Below are 14,875 nucleotides of genomic sequence, written 5' to 3' on the forward strand. Positions count from 1 at the left end.
GTGAAAAGTTTGGCAGGTCAATATTCTTTTTTCAGCAGTCAATTGTGTATGTGTAATTCAATCATTTTCTGACAACAATACTTAGGATATTTCAAAGGGGCAAGATATATATTTAGCCTACATCTTTCTGTTTCCAACCTTTGTACTCATGTCTGTAGATAGGAGATAGGACAGAATTTCACTGGAAATAGGTTATCTTTATTGATAATTATGGCCTTACAGTATTGAGAAAAATGTATGAAAGTCTGCCATTCTTAAAAACATAGAACATTTTGAATTTTGGAGCACATTTGAGATGGCAACCAGCTGGAGAATATTTTTCAATAGGTCTTCTGGTCTGTAATGCACTGTGAAAACCCTGACAGGAGGACAAAAGGCCTTTTTTCCCAGCCCTATACTCTGTATGTGCATTTCAATAATTATTTTCAGCACTTTCCTTTGGATATTGCAAGGTGGCCAACTTTATTTTCATTTGTTTTAGTTAAGTCAACCTTTGTAAAAATGTATGTAGGAAATAGGACAGAATAGTGCTGAAAGTAGTTCATCGTTCATGAATATCACCTACAATGTAATAATGCATGAAGACAAATCATTTTGGAAAATGGCGGCCATATTGAATTCTGAGCAAAAAATGACGTGGCCCCATGTTTTAATTTCTTCCAATAGGCCTTCTGGTCAGTAATCCACAGAGAAAAGTGCGGTAGGACGAAAGGCCTAATTTTCCCAGCTGATGACCTGCCTATTATATACACACCTATGTACATAGTTGTCAATAACTCTGAGTAAATTATACCAACTAAGTTGCATACACACAAACATGACCGATTCAGTATCACAAAATATCCTCCAACCGTAACCTGCACTGCTGCAACGAATAGAGTCTTGGCAGGGTTGCCAAATGAGATGATGATCGTGTGCCCTTTTCTACCCGAAGACCGCCTTCCTAACGGCCCCGATTGGGCGGGAAACCGCCCGATCTGGCAAGACCGCTCAACTTCTGGGTCTATTATAAAACGTTTGGTGGTAGTGAGGGTGATTCCTTTCCTGGAGTGACAATATAGATGTTACGATTTGTCAAAATCTTACAGAAAATTATTGAAACCCACTTTGATAATGTTGTAGTCACTTTTTGAAATCGTATGCATTCCTATGGCTCACAGCTCTGATAGTCTTCACTAGGAGGAGCTATGTCTGTGGGAGGAGCCGATGGGGCGCGAAAATCGCAAAGATGTCTGCGCCCAGTCAATCCGAAATTCTGCTAGTGCCTTGAACCGCCCATTGCCAGTCTAGGTTAATCTAGGTCTGTGGTGATGACGAGTTGTATGTGCGGATTAGCATTTTATCGGAAATCCAGTTTCCAGGAATATATGTTTTAACATTGGGCTAACAAAAATATAAGACAAATGTTAACAGCCGTCATTGGCCTACCCCCGCATCCTTTCCTTGGTATCAAATGGACCAGCACAACAACACGTGTGTATTTATCAACCTAAACATAGAGTCCTATCTCGGTCATTTCGTGAAGTTTTCACGAAAAATATGGGGAAATTAACTTTAAACTTTGTGTTGCATTCACGTTATTGCCCGTTTTTCGTGGCCTATTCATTTGAATTGCCCGACTGCTGCCTAGCGACTCGTGGTCGGTATTTTCAGCTCGTGTTGTTGCTATGGTTATCCAAGCGTCTGCAGGGGCGGGGAGGGGGTGCTGACAGAACACTGCTGATACACTCGGGACTCACTAATTCGACACTGTGTCATACGACCCTAAACCTAAACCTAACCCTAACCTTAATCCTAACCCTAAACCCGACCCTAACCTTAACTTTAAACCTTACCCTAACCCTAAATTGCTTGTTTGAAATGTTTTATTACCATGTGACAGTACCGAAAGGGCGTCAAACTAGTGGGTCGCTAGGCAGCAGTCGGGCAATTCAAATTAATAGGCAGCGGAAGCGTTGCCCAACCACGACAAACGGGCAATAACGTGAATGCACCACGAAGTTTACAGTTCATTTCCCCATTATTTTTGTGTGAAAACTTCACGAAATGGCCTAGATACGGTTGAAACATAACGATAATAAAGTAATGTTGCTATACCTTGGCTATTCATGAATTTTTGGGAACTACATCTCACATTCTCGCGTGAGCAATAATCGCATGAGCAAACTTCTCCTCGATGGTAAGTTTTGAAAGTACTAAACCAAGGCGATTGGAGTAATTGCAGTTATGGCACTATTTACGTTTTATCAAAAGAGTGTTACCAGGAGTGAAAAACAACCTGTATCAGAGCTTAGTTAGAAATTCCCAAAGTCTTGTACTAGGAAGGTTTGTGGTGGTTTGCCGTGGGTTACCATGGTCACGGCTCGTGAAATCTCTCTCCTGTAGTCAGTGTTGCCAGATTGGGCTGTGTCCAATTGGGCTGCTTAGGATGGCTGTGTGCGGGTAAAAATGGCATTTAGCAGAAAAACCCGCCCAATTTTTGCCATAGAAATCAATAGAATTGGGTGGGATTTTGTGCTTCTAGGCGGGTTTTGAGCATTTTTTGGGCTGGAAATCATCAGCCTCATCTGGCAACCCTACCTGTAGTCTGCCAGTTTTCCGATTAAGCATGTGATAGCAACATCGTATTTATGTCGGCGTTTGACACAAAAATGATCAATCATGTCATCCCTACAGCCTATTTGTTATACCCTCGGGGGTTTGCTAATCGTATGTTTGCACACACACCTTATTTGAGACTGGTCCCCATTCTCCACCGTCGACGCTGGGAACCGGAAAATCCTTAAAGGGACACTGTGTGAGATTTTTAGTTGTTTATTTCCAGACTTCATGCTACCCATTCACTAATGTTACATTTTTCATGAATATTTACCACCACCATCAAATTCTAAGTATTCATTATGACTGGAAAAAATGCACTTTTCATAGGCTACATGAAAAGGGGGATCTTCTCCATGGTCCGCCATTTGGAATTTCCAGAAATAGCCATTTTTAGCTGCAAAAATGACTTGACTTGGGCCATACTAGAAAATATTAGTTTATTAGTTTGTAAACTTTCATGGAAAGGTCAAATTTGGCAATAGGTGACTGAGGCCGTGTCTCAAATGCCGCACTTGTGCACTTCGGGCACTGTTTTTCAGTGCCTAGGGCGCTCACGCTGAAAATTTTAGTTGAGCCAGTGCACTGAAAGTGCCAGGATGATCCCCTAACAATGGCGGAAAAATGCAGTGCTTGAATGATGGACACTGCACTAAACGGCGGCAATGTTGACAATGACAGGGAGAATTGTGGCATTCAGTTCAGTAGAAGAGTTTGGTCAACCGTCTCCTAATTCTGTAAGTAATGATGGGACACCAACCTTTTCATGCCAACCAAAGTGTTGTATGTGTGATTGTTCTCCTTTGGGGTGAAGGACATGGAAATACAAGCACCAGACGCTGTGCATTGTAAACAGTAGCCAACTCATAATGGCCTGCTCAGCCGTCACTTCCAGCGAGGGCACAGTGCATTGTGCTCACATTTTTCCACGACACTATGCACTAAAGACCTCAGTGCACTGTGTGCACTATGCACTGACTGTCAGTGCACTGACAAAAGTGCGCCATTTGAGACGTAGCCACAGTTTCAATGAGCAGCATAGTTGCAGTACATTTTTTGACCATTTCCTGCACAGTGTCCCTTTAAATGCTAACAAGAAATAGTACATGTTATATACAATATTGCGGTGGAATATACTGGACACAGAGGTGTGCAACTCTCGGCATAGCAGCCATTTATTATTCTGAAACCCGCGTTCCCAGCATGCCCTGCATCAGTATTGTTATCCGCAGCATCTGGGAATATATGGCATCAACAGGCAATGAAGCAGACATAACATTTTCCCCCCTCCCCAGGGGAGACCCAGGAACATCGTTCATAAAGTCTCGAACTGAGAAAGTACAGTTTTTTTTTTTTTTTTTTTTTTTTTAAGTCCAGGCTCGGTCTCAGATTTTCCCCTCCCCTCCCCGTGGCAACAGTAGAACAGAAAAAAACACAGTGGAAACGTCTCCTAATAGCTTCCTAGGAATGAAAAAAGAAAGGTTAGTATGAGAACACTGAAAGCACATAAAACAAGAAACACGTCAGAGCACATAGTCCCTGTGATGGCCCGGATGGGCCCGTGTACGAGCCGGACGCCTGGCCGGGTCGTCCGGGCCAGTGGGACCCGGGTCAGGGGCCAGGTTGGCCTCCAGGTCTGCTGCAGTAGGCGGCGGCACCTTGCGAAGGCGGCGGGCATGCCACCTTGTGCCATCCGTCAGCCGGAAAGTGGCAGGCCCCAGCTGCTCGGTCACTTGCAGTGGCGCAGACCAGAAAGACTTCAGCTTGTGGCCCCGGGTAGGCCTGCGGATCCTCACCCAGTCCAGTGGGGTAAGTGTGGGGCTTTTAACCCTGTGAGAGCGGTCAAAGCGCTGTTTTGCTCTGTGTTGGTGAGTGGCGACCCGGTCTCGCAGCTGCTCGGGTGTCTGGTGTTTTGCGCTGTGCGAGGCAGACGGTGGTGTGCCGACGGGGACCCGCAGACGATCCAACGGCAAAGGCAGTTCCCGTCCCAACATGAGACGCGCTGGCGAACTACCTGTGGTGGAGTGCTGAGTTGCCCTGTAGTGCAGCAGGGTTCTCCGGAGTGCAGCCGGAAACTGGAATCCTTCTGCCAGGTGAGCTCTGATGCCATTTTTCAGAGACTGGTTGAGGCGCTCCACACCCCCGTTGGCCTGCGGGTTGTAGAAGGCGGTGCGGATGTGTTTGATGCCGCGGCCACTGAGAAAGGAGGTGAAGTCGGAGGAGATAAATTGCGGGCCGTTATCTGTGGTTATCGCTGACGGCAAGCCCCAGCGTGTGAACAGAGAGTCCAAGAAGTCAATGACGACGGAAGTGGTGACTGATCCTGCTGAGACCGCCTCTGGCCACTTGGAGTGGAGGTCGTAGGCTACGATGAGGAAGCGTTGGTGATGCGGCACGCCATGGAGTTCGCCACAGATATCCAGCTGGACATGCTCCCAGGGTGTGGCTGGCCACTGCAGCGGCTGGAGGGGAGGTGCCGGTGGGGGGCCCGTCTTACCGCTCACCAGGCATGCAGTGCAGTCCCGCCCCATAGCCTCGACCTCACCATCTAAGCCAGGCCACCAGACTGAATCTCGGCACCGCTGCTTCATTTTGACGATGCCCAGGTGACCCTCATGTACCATGGCCAGCACGCGGGCTTGGAGGCTAGCGGGGATGAAGGTGCGGTGGCCCCGTCCCACGCAGTGGTCACCCCAGCAGAAGAGCTCATCCTTTGCCCGGTGGAAAGGAATCAGTTCATCTGGGAGGCTGGAGGCTGGGGGCCACCCTGTGTGAATGAAGGAGCGAAGCTTTGCCAGGACCGGGTCCTGTTCAGAGGCCTGCTGGAGCTCCTGCAATGACACTGTCGATTCCAGAGGGGAGGAGCTGTACGAGGTCGCAGTCCATGTCGTCCGAAACATGGTTCACGGCTAAGGATCGAACGGCTGAGGGCTGAGTGGATCGTGACAGGAGATCCACAACCACGTTCTCCCGGCCTGGTGTGTACTGTATGGTGAAGCCTCTCATACCAGCGGTGGATGCGCAGAGGTCTGTGCCCTGATCCAGATGTCGCGAGGAGGGACGTGAGAGCTTGGTGGTCGGTTCGCAGCGTGAAGGAACGGCCGTACAAGTAGATGTGCCAGCGCTCACACGCCCAGACGCAGGCCAGGGCCTCCCTCTCCCCTACGGAGTACTTCTGCTCAGCTGAATTGAGGGCCCGTGAGGCGAAGGCGATGGGCCGCTCCACTCCGTCGTGAATCTGAGACAACACAGCACCAAGTGCAAAGTTGGAGGCGTCGCAAGTGAGGAGTGTTGGGCTGGCTGGGTCGAAGTGGGCGAGGACAGGTGGCGAGATGAGTTGGGCCTTCAGCTGGGAGATGGCACCTGTGCAGGCCGGAGTCCACGCCCATGTGGCGTCCTTCTTGAGGAGCTGACGGAGTGGTGCTGTAATGGCCGAGTACTGAGGGAGGAAGCGCAGGTAATACGCTGTCATGCCCAGGAAAGAGGCGAGCTGGGCCGGACTGGCAGGCATGGGCAGCCGCTGGATGGCCTCTATGTTGGACTGTAGAGGGCTGAGCCCGTCTGGGGTCAGGCGAAACCCCACAAACTCCACCTCAGGTGCCGAGAAGAGACATTTCTCCCCATTCAGCGTGAGGTTGTGGGAGGTTAAAGTGTCCAGCACCTGTGTCAAACGTTGGTCGTGGATGGCGGGTGTCGGTCCATGGACCACTATGTCGTCGAGGAAGATGACCACTCCTGGAATGCCAGCAAAGATGGTGGACATGATCTTCTGGAAACAGCTAGGGGCAGAGCAGAGGCCGAAAGGTACCTTGGTGTAGCGGAAAACACCGGCATGTGTGACAAATGCCGTCAGGCTGCGGCTATCAGGGTGGAGAGGAACCTGTAAGTAGCCCTGACGGAGGTCGAGCTTGCTGAACAGCTTGGAGCCGTAGAATTGAGAGGTCAACTCCTCTGCGGTGGGCAGCGGGTACTTGTCGGGAATAACCGCTTGATTCACTGCCCTCAAGTCGACGCACACTCGCAGGCCCCCTGATTTCTTTTTTGCTATCACCAGGTTGGAGATCCATGGTGACGCGTCCACCGGTTCTATGATGCCGCCTTCCAGCAGCTTCTTTAGCTCCGCCGTGACGTCGTCACGCAGTGCCAGAGGAATGCGGCGGAGAGGTTGGATGACGGGGCGCCTTTCCGTGCGCAGGAGAGGCTGGTGCGTGAAGGCAGAGATGGAGCCCAGGCCAGAGAAAAGCTGGGGCCACCGCTGCTCCCATGGCGATCCGACGTGGAAGATGGCTGCACCCCTGCTGTCCAGGAGGGTGAAGCCCAGGCTGGTGATCAGGTCCAGGCCCATGAGGTTGGCGCCGTGTTGTGCCACTTGGAAGGTGAAGGCCGGGACGCATTTGTTGCCGTGTCGAACTGCACAGGTCAAAGAGCCCACCAGAGTAATACTTGAATTACCGTATCCATGTAACACTGCTGATGGCGCCTGTAGCTGTATTTGGGGCAGGAAACGCTGTACTGTGGGCAAGTTGAGGAGGGACACAGCTGCTCCCGTATCCAGCAGCAATGGGACACAGACACCATCCAATTCAATTGAACATGTCTTGAATGGCACACGGGCGGAGTCGACTGACTGTATGGGCGCAGGGCACGAGCTTACTGAGTGTATGGCAGTGGGACCTGCAGAAGAGGATCCAGGTCGGGGTCCGAGATGAGGGGAGCTTCGTGGTCGCGTCGTGGCCGGAGCAGAACGGCAGACTCGAGCAAAGTGGTTGCTCTTCCCACACTTTTTACACACCTGCCCCCTGGCCGGGCACGCTGGCGCCCTGCTGGAGTGTGAAGAAGAGCCACAATCGCCACAACTGCGGCGTGACTGGAACTGCGGACGTGCAGTGAAGTGTATCCCCTCTGCCTCCTCCGAGGGCGTGGGGCTTGGCGAGCGTTCGGGCTCCTCTACATGTTGAGTCAACGCGGGCAGCGCAGAAGCGCGGGAAGACAATTTCGTGGCTAGCTCGGTGGCCGTCTCGATTTGCAAGGCAATCTCTAAGGCTTTCGGTAAAGTCAAGTCGTCCGGTGACATAATCAACTTCTCTCTTATCTTAGAATGGCTGGCGTGTTCTGCGAGCTGGTCTCGTATCATTTCATCCTCCATGGAGCCGAATTTACAGAGGGAGGCTAAGCCGCGCAGGTCGGCTACATAGTGTTGAATCGACTCACCGACATTTTGCTTGCGCTGACGAAACAAGATCCGACGAAGGATTACAGTCTGTGGAGCGGCAAAGTGTGCCTCCAGCAACTTCGTGGCGTCTTTATACTTTTTTGCCTGTCCCAATGTCCGAAAGATCCGTTGTCCCTCAGTGCCCAGGCAGTGGATGAGAAGAGCCCGCCTTCGAACGTCGTTAGCTTCGGTAAGTCCCAGGGCATCAATATAGTTTTCAAAAGTTTCAAGCCAACGTACCCAAGGCACCGGGGGTTCGCCAGGCAGTGCTAAAAACTGAGGAGGTGGTGGTAGGTTAAGCTCCATCCTCGTCGCCAATGTTATATACAATATTACGGTGGAATATACTGGACACAGAGGTGTGCAACTCTCGGCATAGCAGCCATTTATTGTTCTGAAACCCGCGTTCCCAGCATGCCCTGCAACAGTATTGCTATCCGCAGCATCCGGGAATATATGGCATCAACAGGCAATGAAGCAGACATAACAGTACAGTCTGATGTTTCCTGGTGACTTTGGAGCTCTATTTTTGGAGCATCCCAAATTAAAGTACATCAACATTGTGTGGAATAACCCCAGCAAAAAAGGAAAACAAAAGTGAAAATGAAAAAAACAAAGACAACAAACATAAGGAAGCAATGAAACAGAAGAAATGTATACAAATCAGACAGAAAAGGTACCCACACCAAAATCAAATCACATAAAAACACTGAAATCAAGGTCCTCATTTAGTCCTGGATACTTTGTGGCCTGTAACTTATACATCCAGAATGTCTCCCTCTGGTTCAGCTGTCTCTGCCTATCCCCTTTCCTTAAAGACAGGGGGCTATGATCGATACCGCAGGCCTGCAAGGTGGATGGATCACTATGCTGTTCCATGTTGTGTCTTGCCATTTGATTGTTCACATTGCCTGTAAAATATGAATATCACCATGATATCACCAGAGAGGGTTTATGTAGACAGGCTACGTTATCACCACCACCTCAAGCGCTCTACTCTCCTCCGCCTCTGATTGGCCAAAGCGAATTACGCCAAGGCGCAAGTATCGCGAGAGGGTGGCCACACTGGTTTCCCATGGTGACTGACAGACAGACCGTGAGTGAAACGCAGGTACCACAGCTAGCTTTTGATCCCGTGCTCGACAGATAGACCGCCCGCAGCGAAAGCTGCAAAACCCAGATTAAAGAGCCTTTGACAGCCGTGCCTATTTATGCCTATGTGTGCTTTGCGCGTGCAGCGTTCGGGAAAGCAAATGTTTTAAGGAGAGGGCTAGCTTGCTGCATTTAGCAAGTGTGTCTTTTCTCCTGTGTTCCCTTTTGCATTTCTCAGCGTTTTAGGGACGTTGTGGAATCTCAAGGTAAACACATTTGCACACGGTTAGCTGTAGCACACACAGTCAGGATATCACCAAGTGTTGGCTCCTACATCGGGGTTGGATTGATCTGTAATTTAGCGGGTCGCATCCTTTGAAGGCCTGTCTGCACTGGTGCCCTTCTGTTGTTGCCTCCCCTGCATCAGTCGGTGTTTGAAGGTAAGTGCCAAAACGCTATGCTAACGGGCTAGCAGACATAGCTAAGTGCCAAACGCAAGCATCTTGTGTTTCGAAGGCCAAATATCTTGCGACAGGGTTCATCAGTCGTTGGACCTTGTAAAACACGCTGTGTTTTGTATGCTTTCTGTTAATGTGATGTAGTTAGGCAGAGGGAAACATTAAACACGCGAAGGTCTCTCTTGCAAAGGCATGCACAACAAATCTCGTTTGAAAAACATACATATTAAGATGCGCAGGAGATGGCAGTTCAGTTGCAGATAAACTCTACGAACTGTGCACTGGTACAAACTAAACGCTTTTCGTGTATGTAGTGTGCAGTTTATTATAGAGAGCCGTTTTTATTGTAGCAGCGTCTTCTTCTATGCTCGGCGTGCGTGCGGACGAGCGATCCTGCAGTGCCCATTGAAGTGTGCTGCACAGGTGACCTGATTAAACCCGCGTCATTGCACGCAGACTAGTTCTGGCCTATTAAAAGACACAGTTAGACACGCACCAATGGCACCATTTTGTGATATCGTTGTATCTGTAACGAACTATCTAAATTATTAATCAAGACCTTTTTTGTATAGTGGCATGGCGTAACATGATAATTGAATTGTGTGTGTGTGTCTCCGTCTCCGTCTCCGTCCTCAGAGTCGATAAACTGGACACCACAAAATTGGCAGAGATGGATGAGCAGAGTGTAGAGGTAAGACACGGGCTGTGCGTGTGTGTGTGCGTGTGTGTGTGTGTGTGTGTGTGTGTGTGTGTCAAGTGGAGGCGCTTCTGTGTTTCATAACGTGTGTGTGTGTGTGTGTGTGTATAGAGTATAGCGGAGGTGTTCCGGTGTTTCATCTGCATGGAGAAGCTGAGAGACGCCAGACTCTGCCCTCACTGCTCCAAACTCTGCTGCTTCAGCTGCATACGGGTAACACACACACACTTTCTCACACAAAACAATTAGGATATTTGAGAGATATTGTAAAAACTGCTCGAACAAGTTTGTCATCCACCAGAGTCTAAGTGTGTGTGTGTGTGTGTGTGTGTGTGTGTGTGTGTGTGTGTGTGTGTGTGTGTGTGTGTGTGTGTGTGTGTGTGTGTGTGTTCCAGCGATGGCTGACAGAACAGAGGGCCCAGTGTCCACACTGCCGGTAAGTGACCCAATCCTACACACACTGTATACGGATATCATCAGTATATTTACATTCACAGCTTAGCCAAGCCTGTGGACGATACCTTATTACTTGTATGGATAACTAATAATTGTCCACAGGCCTTCGTCGCATACAAACCCTGCAAAAAGCAAACTTGTGTCAGACAGACAGCCCGGCGTAGTGTTTTGTAGAGTTGCTGCACACAACCAAAACCCTTAACGCTTACATGTGACATAAGAGTTGGTCATTTAAGTCTTAATTTATGTCATGTGGCCAGTTGTGGCCCAACGGTTAGGGCAGTGTTCTTAAGATCAGAGGGTTGCAAGTACGAATCTCACCCTTACCTCTTCATACACCTCCATTCATGGCGGAAGTGCTCAAGAGAGCCTAACCCCACATTGCTCCAGGGACTGTAACCAGTTAGCCTGGCGACGCCATCCTATGTACTCCACCCTACAGCTCGGTTCCCTCAGTGTTAAACAAAACCGGCAAACAGTTGAGAGTGGTGACGCAGAACTCACCGTGAAGTCCGTTACTGATTGGTTAAGGTAACTATATTCACACTTTTGTTTTGTTATTTGTATGCTTTTGTGGCGCTATATCGTAACAGTCATGCTAATAAAGCACAATATGGGTTTTAATTTGAATTCGGAACTCCAATGAATTTAAATGGCAGAGTAAGTTCAGACCATCTCTCACCCTCCACGGAGACGGATTCCTCATGGCTTTTGCCAGACTGATTGACCGAGTCAACAGTCGCTTTTAGGCCGGGAGCCAGCTACACCCCTCAGGATGTTTTTTGCTATGTTTTTTTCACTATGATTTCCTGTTAGCCTATACCCTGGGCCATAACGAGTTGATAGGGACAACTCCCAACTCGGCCCCGTTTGGTGTCAGGGCCCAAAAAAAACAACTTTTAAGGAAAATCTGCAGGCGAACTTATATAGCTGTAAATATTAAGGTACTGTAACTGCAAAAATGGTCCTAGAACCCTCTAAATTTACATGAGTCATCATGTCACATAGGGGAACCAACCTGAAAAATGTTTCAGGGCTTGGGGTTTTTCCTCTGTCAAATATCATCTTCAACATATCCAAAAAGCTCAAAAAATACTTTTCCGCCTGACAAATTGTCCTCATATTTGATCATTTTCAACTCTGTTATGATATGTTTTGGTCCCTCAAATGTAAATAAAAAACTGCCTAACTTCCTGAGCTTCAAATTAAGTCCAAGAGGACCTTTCTAGCTAGAGTACAGCAGCTGATATGTCCAAAGTTATTCACTATGGCCTATCCGAAAATAGTCTATGGTAATAGTCTGCTGGCATTCTACAGGCATTCAGACACTTTCAGGCATAACCATTTCAAATGGGACTATGAACATCAATTTCACATATGTTTGACCTTGAGTTGAAAATTGAATGAAAGTATGATCATGTGAATAGCATCAAAAGTAGCTAATGTTACCACCTATTGGTGGACTGTGAACAGGATGCCACACATGGTAGGCCTACTATTACACAAAAGGAATTAATCAAATGAGAAGTTTTGAATTGTTTGTATGGTAAAACAGTAGTGTAGAATGTGAATAAGAACTTTTAATCATCATTTAATAAACCTCATTATCATCATCATCCTCTTCCTCATCTTCATTCACATTTGTATGGATTTCATCAGACATGTTATGTTCATCGGTGTCCTCCTCTGCCAAGACATCGATGAGAGTTTTTGAAATTACATCACCCTCAAACCATAGTGGTTCAAGCTTCCCAGTATATGTGTTTATGTGAAACCCATGGTCAAGTGGACTTGGGATCTCTGGGTAATGCTCATGGGCCCTCTTCCAGATGCGCACTTGAAAGTAGATTATATTTATTGATCCCAGGGGGAAATTAAGGTGCATATTTACATCAATACAAAAATACATTACACACACAAGACATTACAGACATCGATACACATATATTAACCATATAGCTCACTCTTACATACTATTCAGTCCAAGGCATATCTCACATATCTCTCTCTCTCTCTCTCTCTCTCTCTCTCTCTCTCTCTCTCACACTCACACTCACACTCACACTCACACTCACACACACACACACACACACACACACACACACACACAACTGTGGTTAGTGATAAGTATATCAGTGTAACAGTGATTTATCATATACTCCTTAGCTAAGTGGCACAGAGCAGCAAAAAAACAAAAAACAAAGTGATAGTGTCCAAAAAAGTGTACTGGTGATTTATCACATGTGCCTTAGCTGAGTGGCACAGAGCAGCCCAAGATCAACTGTACAAAAAATCGTTCAGGAGTGTCATAAGTCACTGTGCATGGTCCAAGTAAGTCCAAATGGAGCCAGAGTCAAGTATCCATAGTATCCATTGAAAGTGATGGGGGAATCGGGATCACAAGTTTCACACCATGTCCCTCCACTCAGTCACTCACACACACACACACACACACACACACACACACACACACACACACACACACACACACACACACACACACACACACACACGTTTGAGCATACAGAATGTAATTGTCCTGTATGGCATTGGATAATACCTCAGTGCAGAGTGTAGATTCGTAGAGCAGAAACGTTTTTCTTGATTGTTGGGGGGGTCACACCCAGACGAAGGATAGGAGTCCAGGTAGAAGGAGGCATACAGATAGTGTGCAGGTGTGGGGGTTGGTTTATGCGGTCCAGTCACCTGCGAGGATTTCTGTGTGTCCTTCTGTGTGGTGTAGAATAGCTGGAGGGACAAAGGATCTCCGTACCCTGTCTGTGCTTCAGAATATGGGGCGAAATCTGTAACTGAAGAGGCTTCTCTAGGGGGTGGTTGTCCATTATAGAGTTGAGTCTGCTTAGTGTCCTCTTCTCAGCTGTGATAGTGAGAGCCTCCAGTTCTGTGCCTATAAAAGACTCAGCTTTTTTCACCAGTCAGTCAAGGCGTCCAGCATCTCTCCTCCTAATGCTACCACCCCAGCATGCCGCAGCATAGGAGAGCATACTGGCCATGACAGACTTATAGAACCTCCTCTGGCCTTTCTTGTACTGTGCTTGTGAGTTAGCAGACCAGTCCAGTTTATTGTTCAGGTGTACACCCAGGTACTTGCATGTGTAGACTGTCTCCACTGTCTCCCCCTTGATAGAGACAGGCACCAGGGGTGGGGTGTTTCGCCTGAAGTCAACCACCATTTATTTGGTTTTGGTGGTGTTCAGCTGCAGCTGGTTGATTCTGCACCATCTGACAAAGTTCTCCTCCAGGCCTCGCTACTTCCCCTCCTGTCCATCTTTAATGCATCCAACAATGGTGGTATCATCTCAGAACTTTTGCATATGGCAGCTCTCCGAGTTGTTGTTGAAGTCAGTGGTTTACAGGGTGAATAGCACCGGGGAAAACACAGTTGAGGACCCTCTTGCACGGTGGGATTTGTTTGAGATTGTTCCTTGAGTCAATTGAGAGACCCTGACGAACCTGGCGGTTTGACCCAGAGATCTTCTTTGGCTTCATCAATGCTTTTCACTCTGTGACTAAATCCATACAGGCAGCAGCTGAACTGCTCAACACCATTGAGGAGCTGTTGGAACTGAGGATCAGTTTCCTACTTCTGCAAAGACTTAAATGAATGTTGATGTTTGTTTCAATATCTTCATTGGTTTCACCTTTCCTTTGCTTTTGAATGCTGACGTGCAGTCAGCAGGCACGCAGGATCAGAAGTTTTTCAGCACCTTTAAATAGGTGATGATGATAGCCTACTAGTGAGTTTGCCCATATCAGGATGATGGTCATGGGAAGCGCAACAACACACATGCTCACCACGCAACATCAATGATCACCCAGTATACTTTGCTTTGTACCTGCCATGGCAAGAAAAAAATATAGGTGTAATAAGAAGAGACACTCAGGGCGTTTTCTAGATTTTTTTGGTATGAGGGAACGCCAGTGGGTCACCACCATGGAAGGGGCAATGGCCCACATATTGGGAACCACTTGGCAGACTTGGTGGTAGGGGGTGTGGGGGTCCTCCCCAAGAAGACAGTAATGAAGACAGTTCATGTAAGTGTCTGTGCTAAATATTGTTTCAGCTGATGCAGGTATGATGAGGAGTTTCCATCCTGAATGAGAGCACATTGGCCTGGAGGAGGAAACTGCACATTCTCAGCACCTTTGGTCATGTGGTACATGTATTTTGCTTTGTTGTTGGTGTTTTTTTTGTGCAAAAATAAACACCAATTGTTGAGATGGAGTATGGTGTCAGAGTTAGGGGGTAGGGTCCATGAGCATTAGCCAGGTATCCCAAGTCCACTGGACTATGGGTTTCACATAAACACAGATACTGGGAAGCTTGAACCACTACGGTTT

General features: G+C 47.9%; 1 protein-coding gene across 3 annotated transcripts in view; it reads left to right on the forward strand.

Moving 5' to 3' along the window:
* Window positions 1-8,896: 8,896 nt before the first annotated feature.
* The window catches only part of trim37 (tripartite motif containing 37), a 22,690-nt gene continuing 16,711 nt past the window's right edge, over window positions 8,897-14,875 (forward strand). For 2 of the 3 annotated variants that reach the window (XM_063203597.1, XM_063203599.1), the window contains exons 1-4: window positions 8,897-9,342; window positions 9,997-10,051; window positions 10,169-10,270; window positions 10,453-10,493. In XM_063203597.1, the coding sequence (XP_063059667.1) occupies window positions 10,031-10,051; window positions 10,169-10,270; window positions 10,453-10,493 (164 nt within the window). In that variant the 5' untranslated portion in view covers window positions 8,897-9,342; window positions 9,997-10,030. The remainder of the gene's footprint in view (window positions 9,343-9,996; window positions 10,052-10,168; window positions 10,271-10,452; window positions 10,494-14,875) is intronic. The other variant, XM_063203598.1, reaches the window with a different exon arrangement.

The sequence above is a fragment of the Engraulis encrasicolus genome, chromosome 7, assembly GCF_034702125.1.
Source record: "Engraulis encrasicolus isolate BLACKSEA-1 chromosome 7, IST_EnEncr_1.0, whole genome shotgun sequence".
In the NCBI taxonomy this organism is placed as follows: domain Eukaryota; kingdom Metazoa; phylum Chordata; class Actinopteri; order Clupeiformes; family Engraulidae; genus Engraulis; species Engraulis encrasicolus.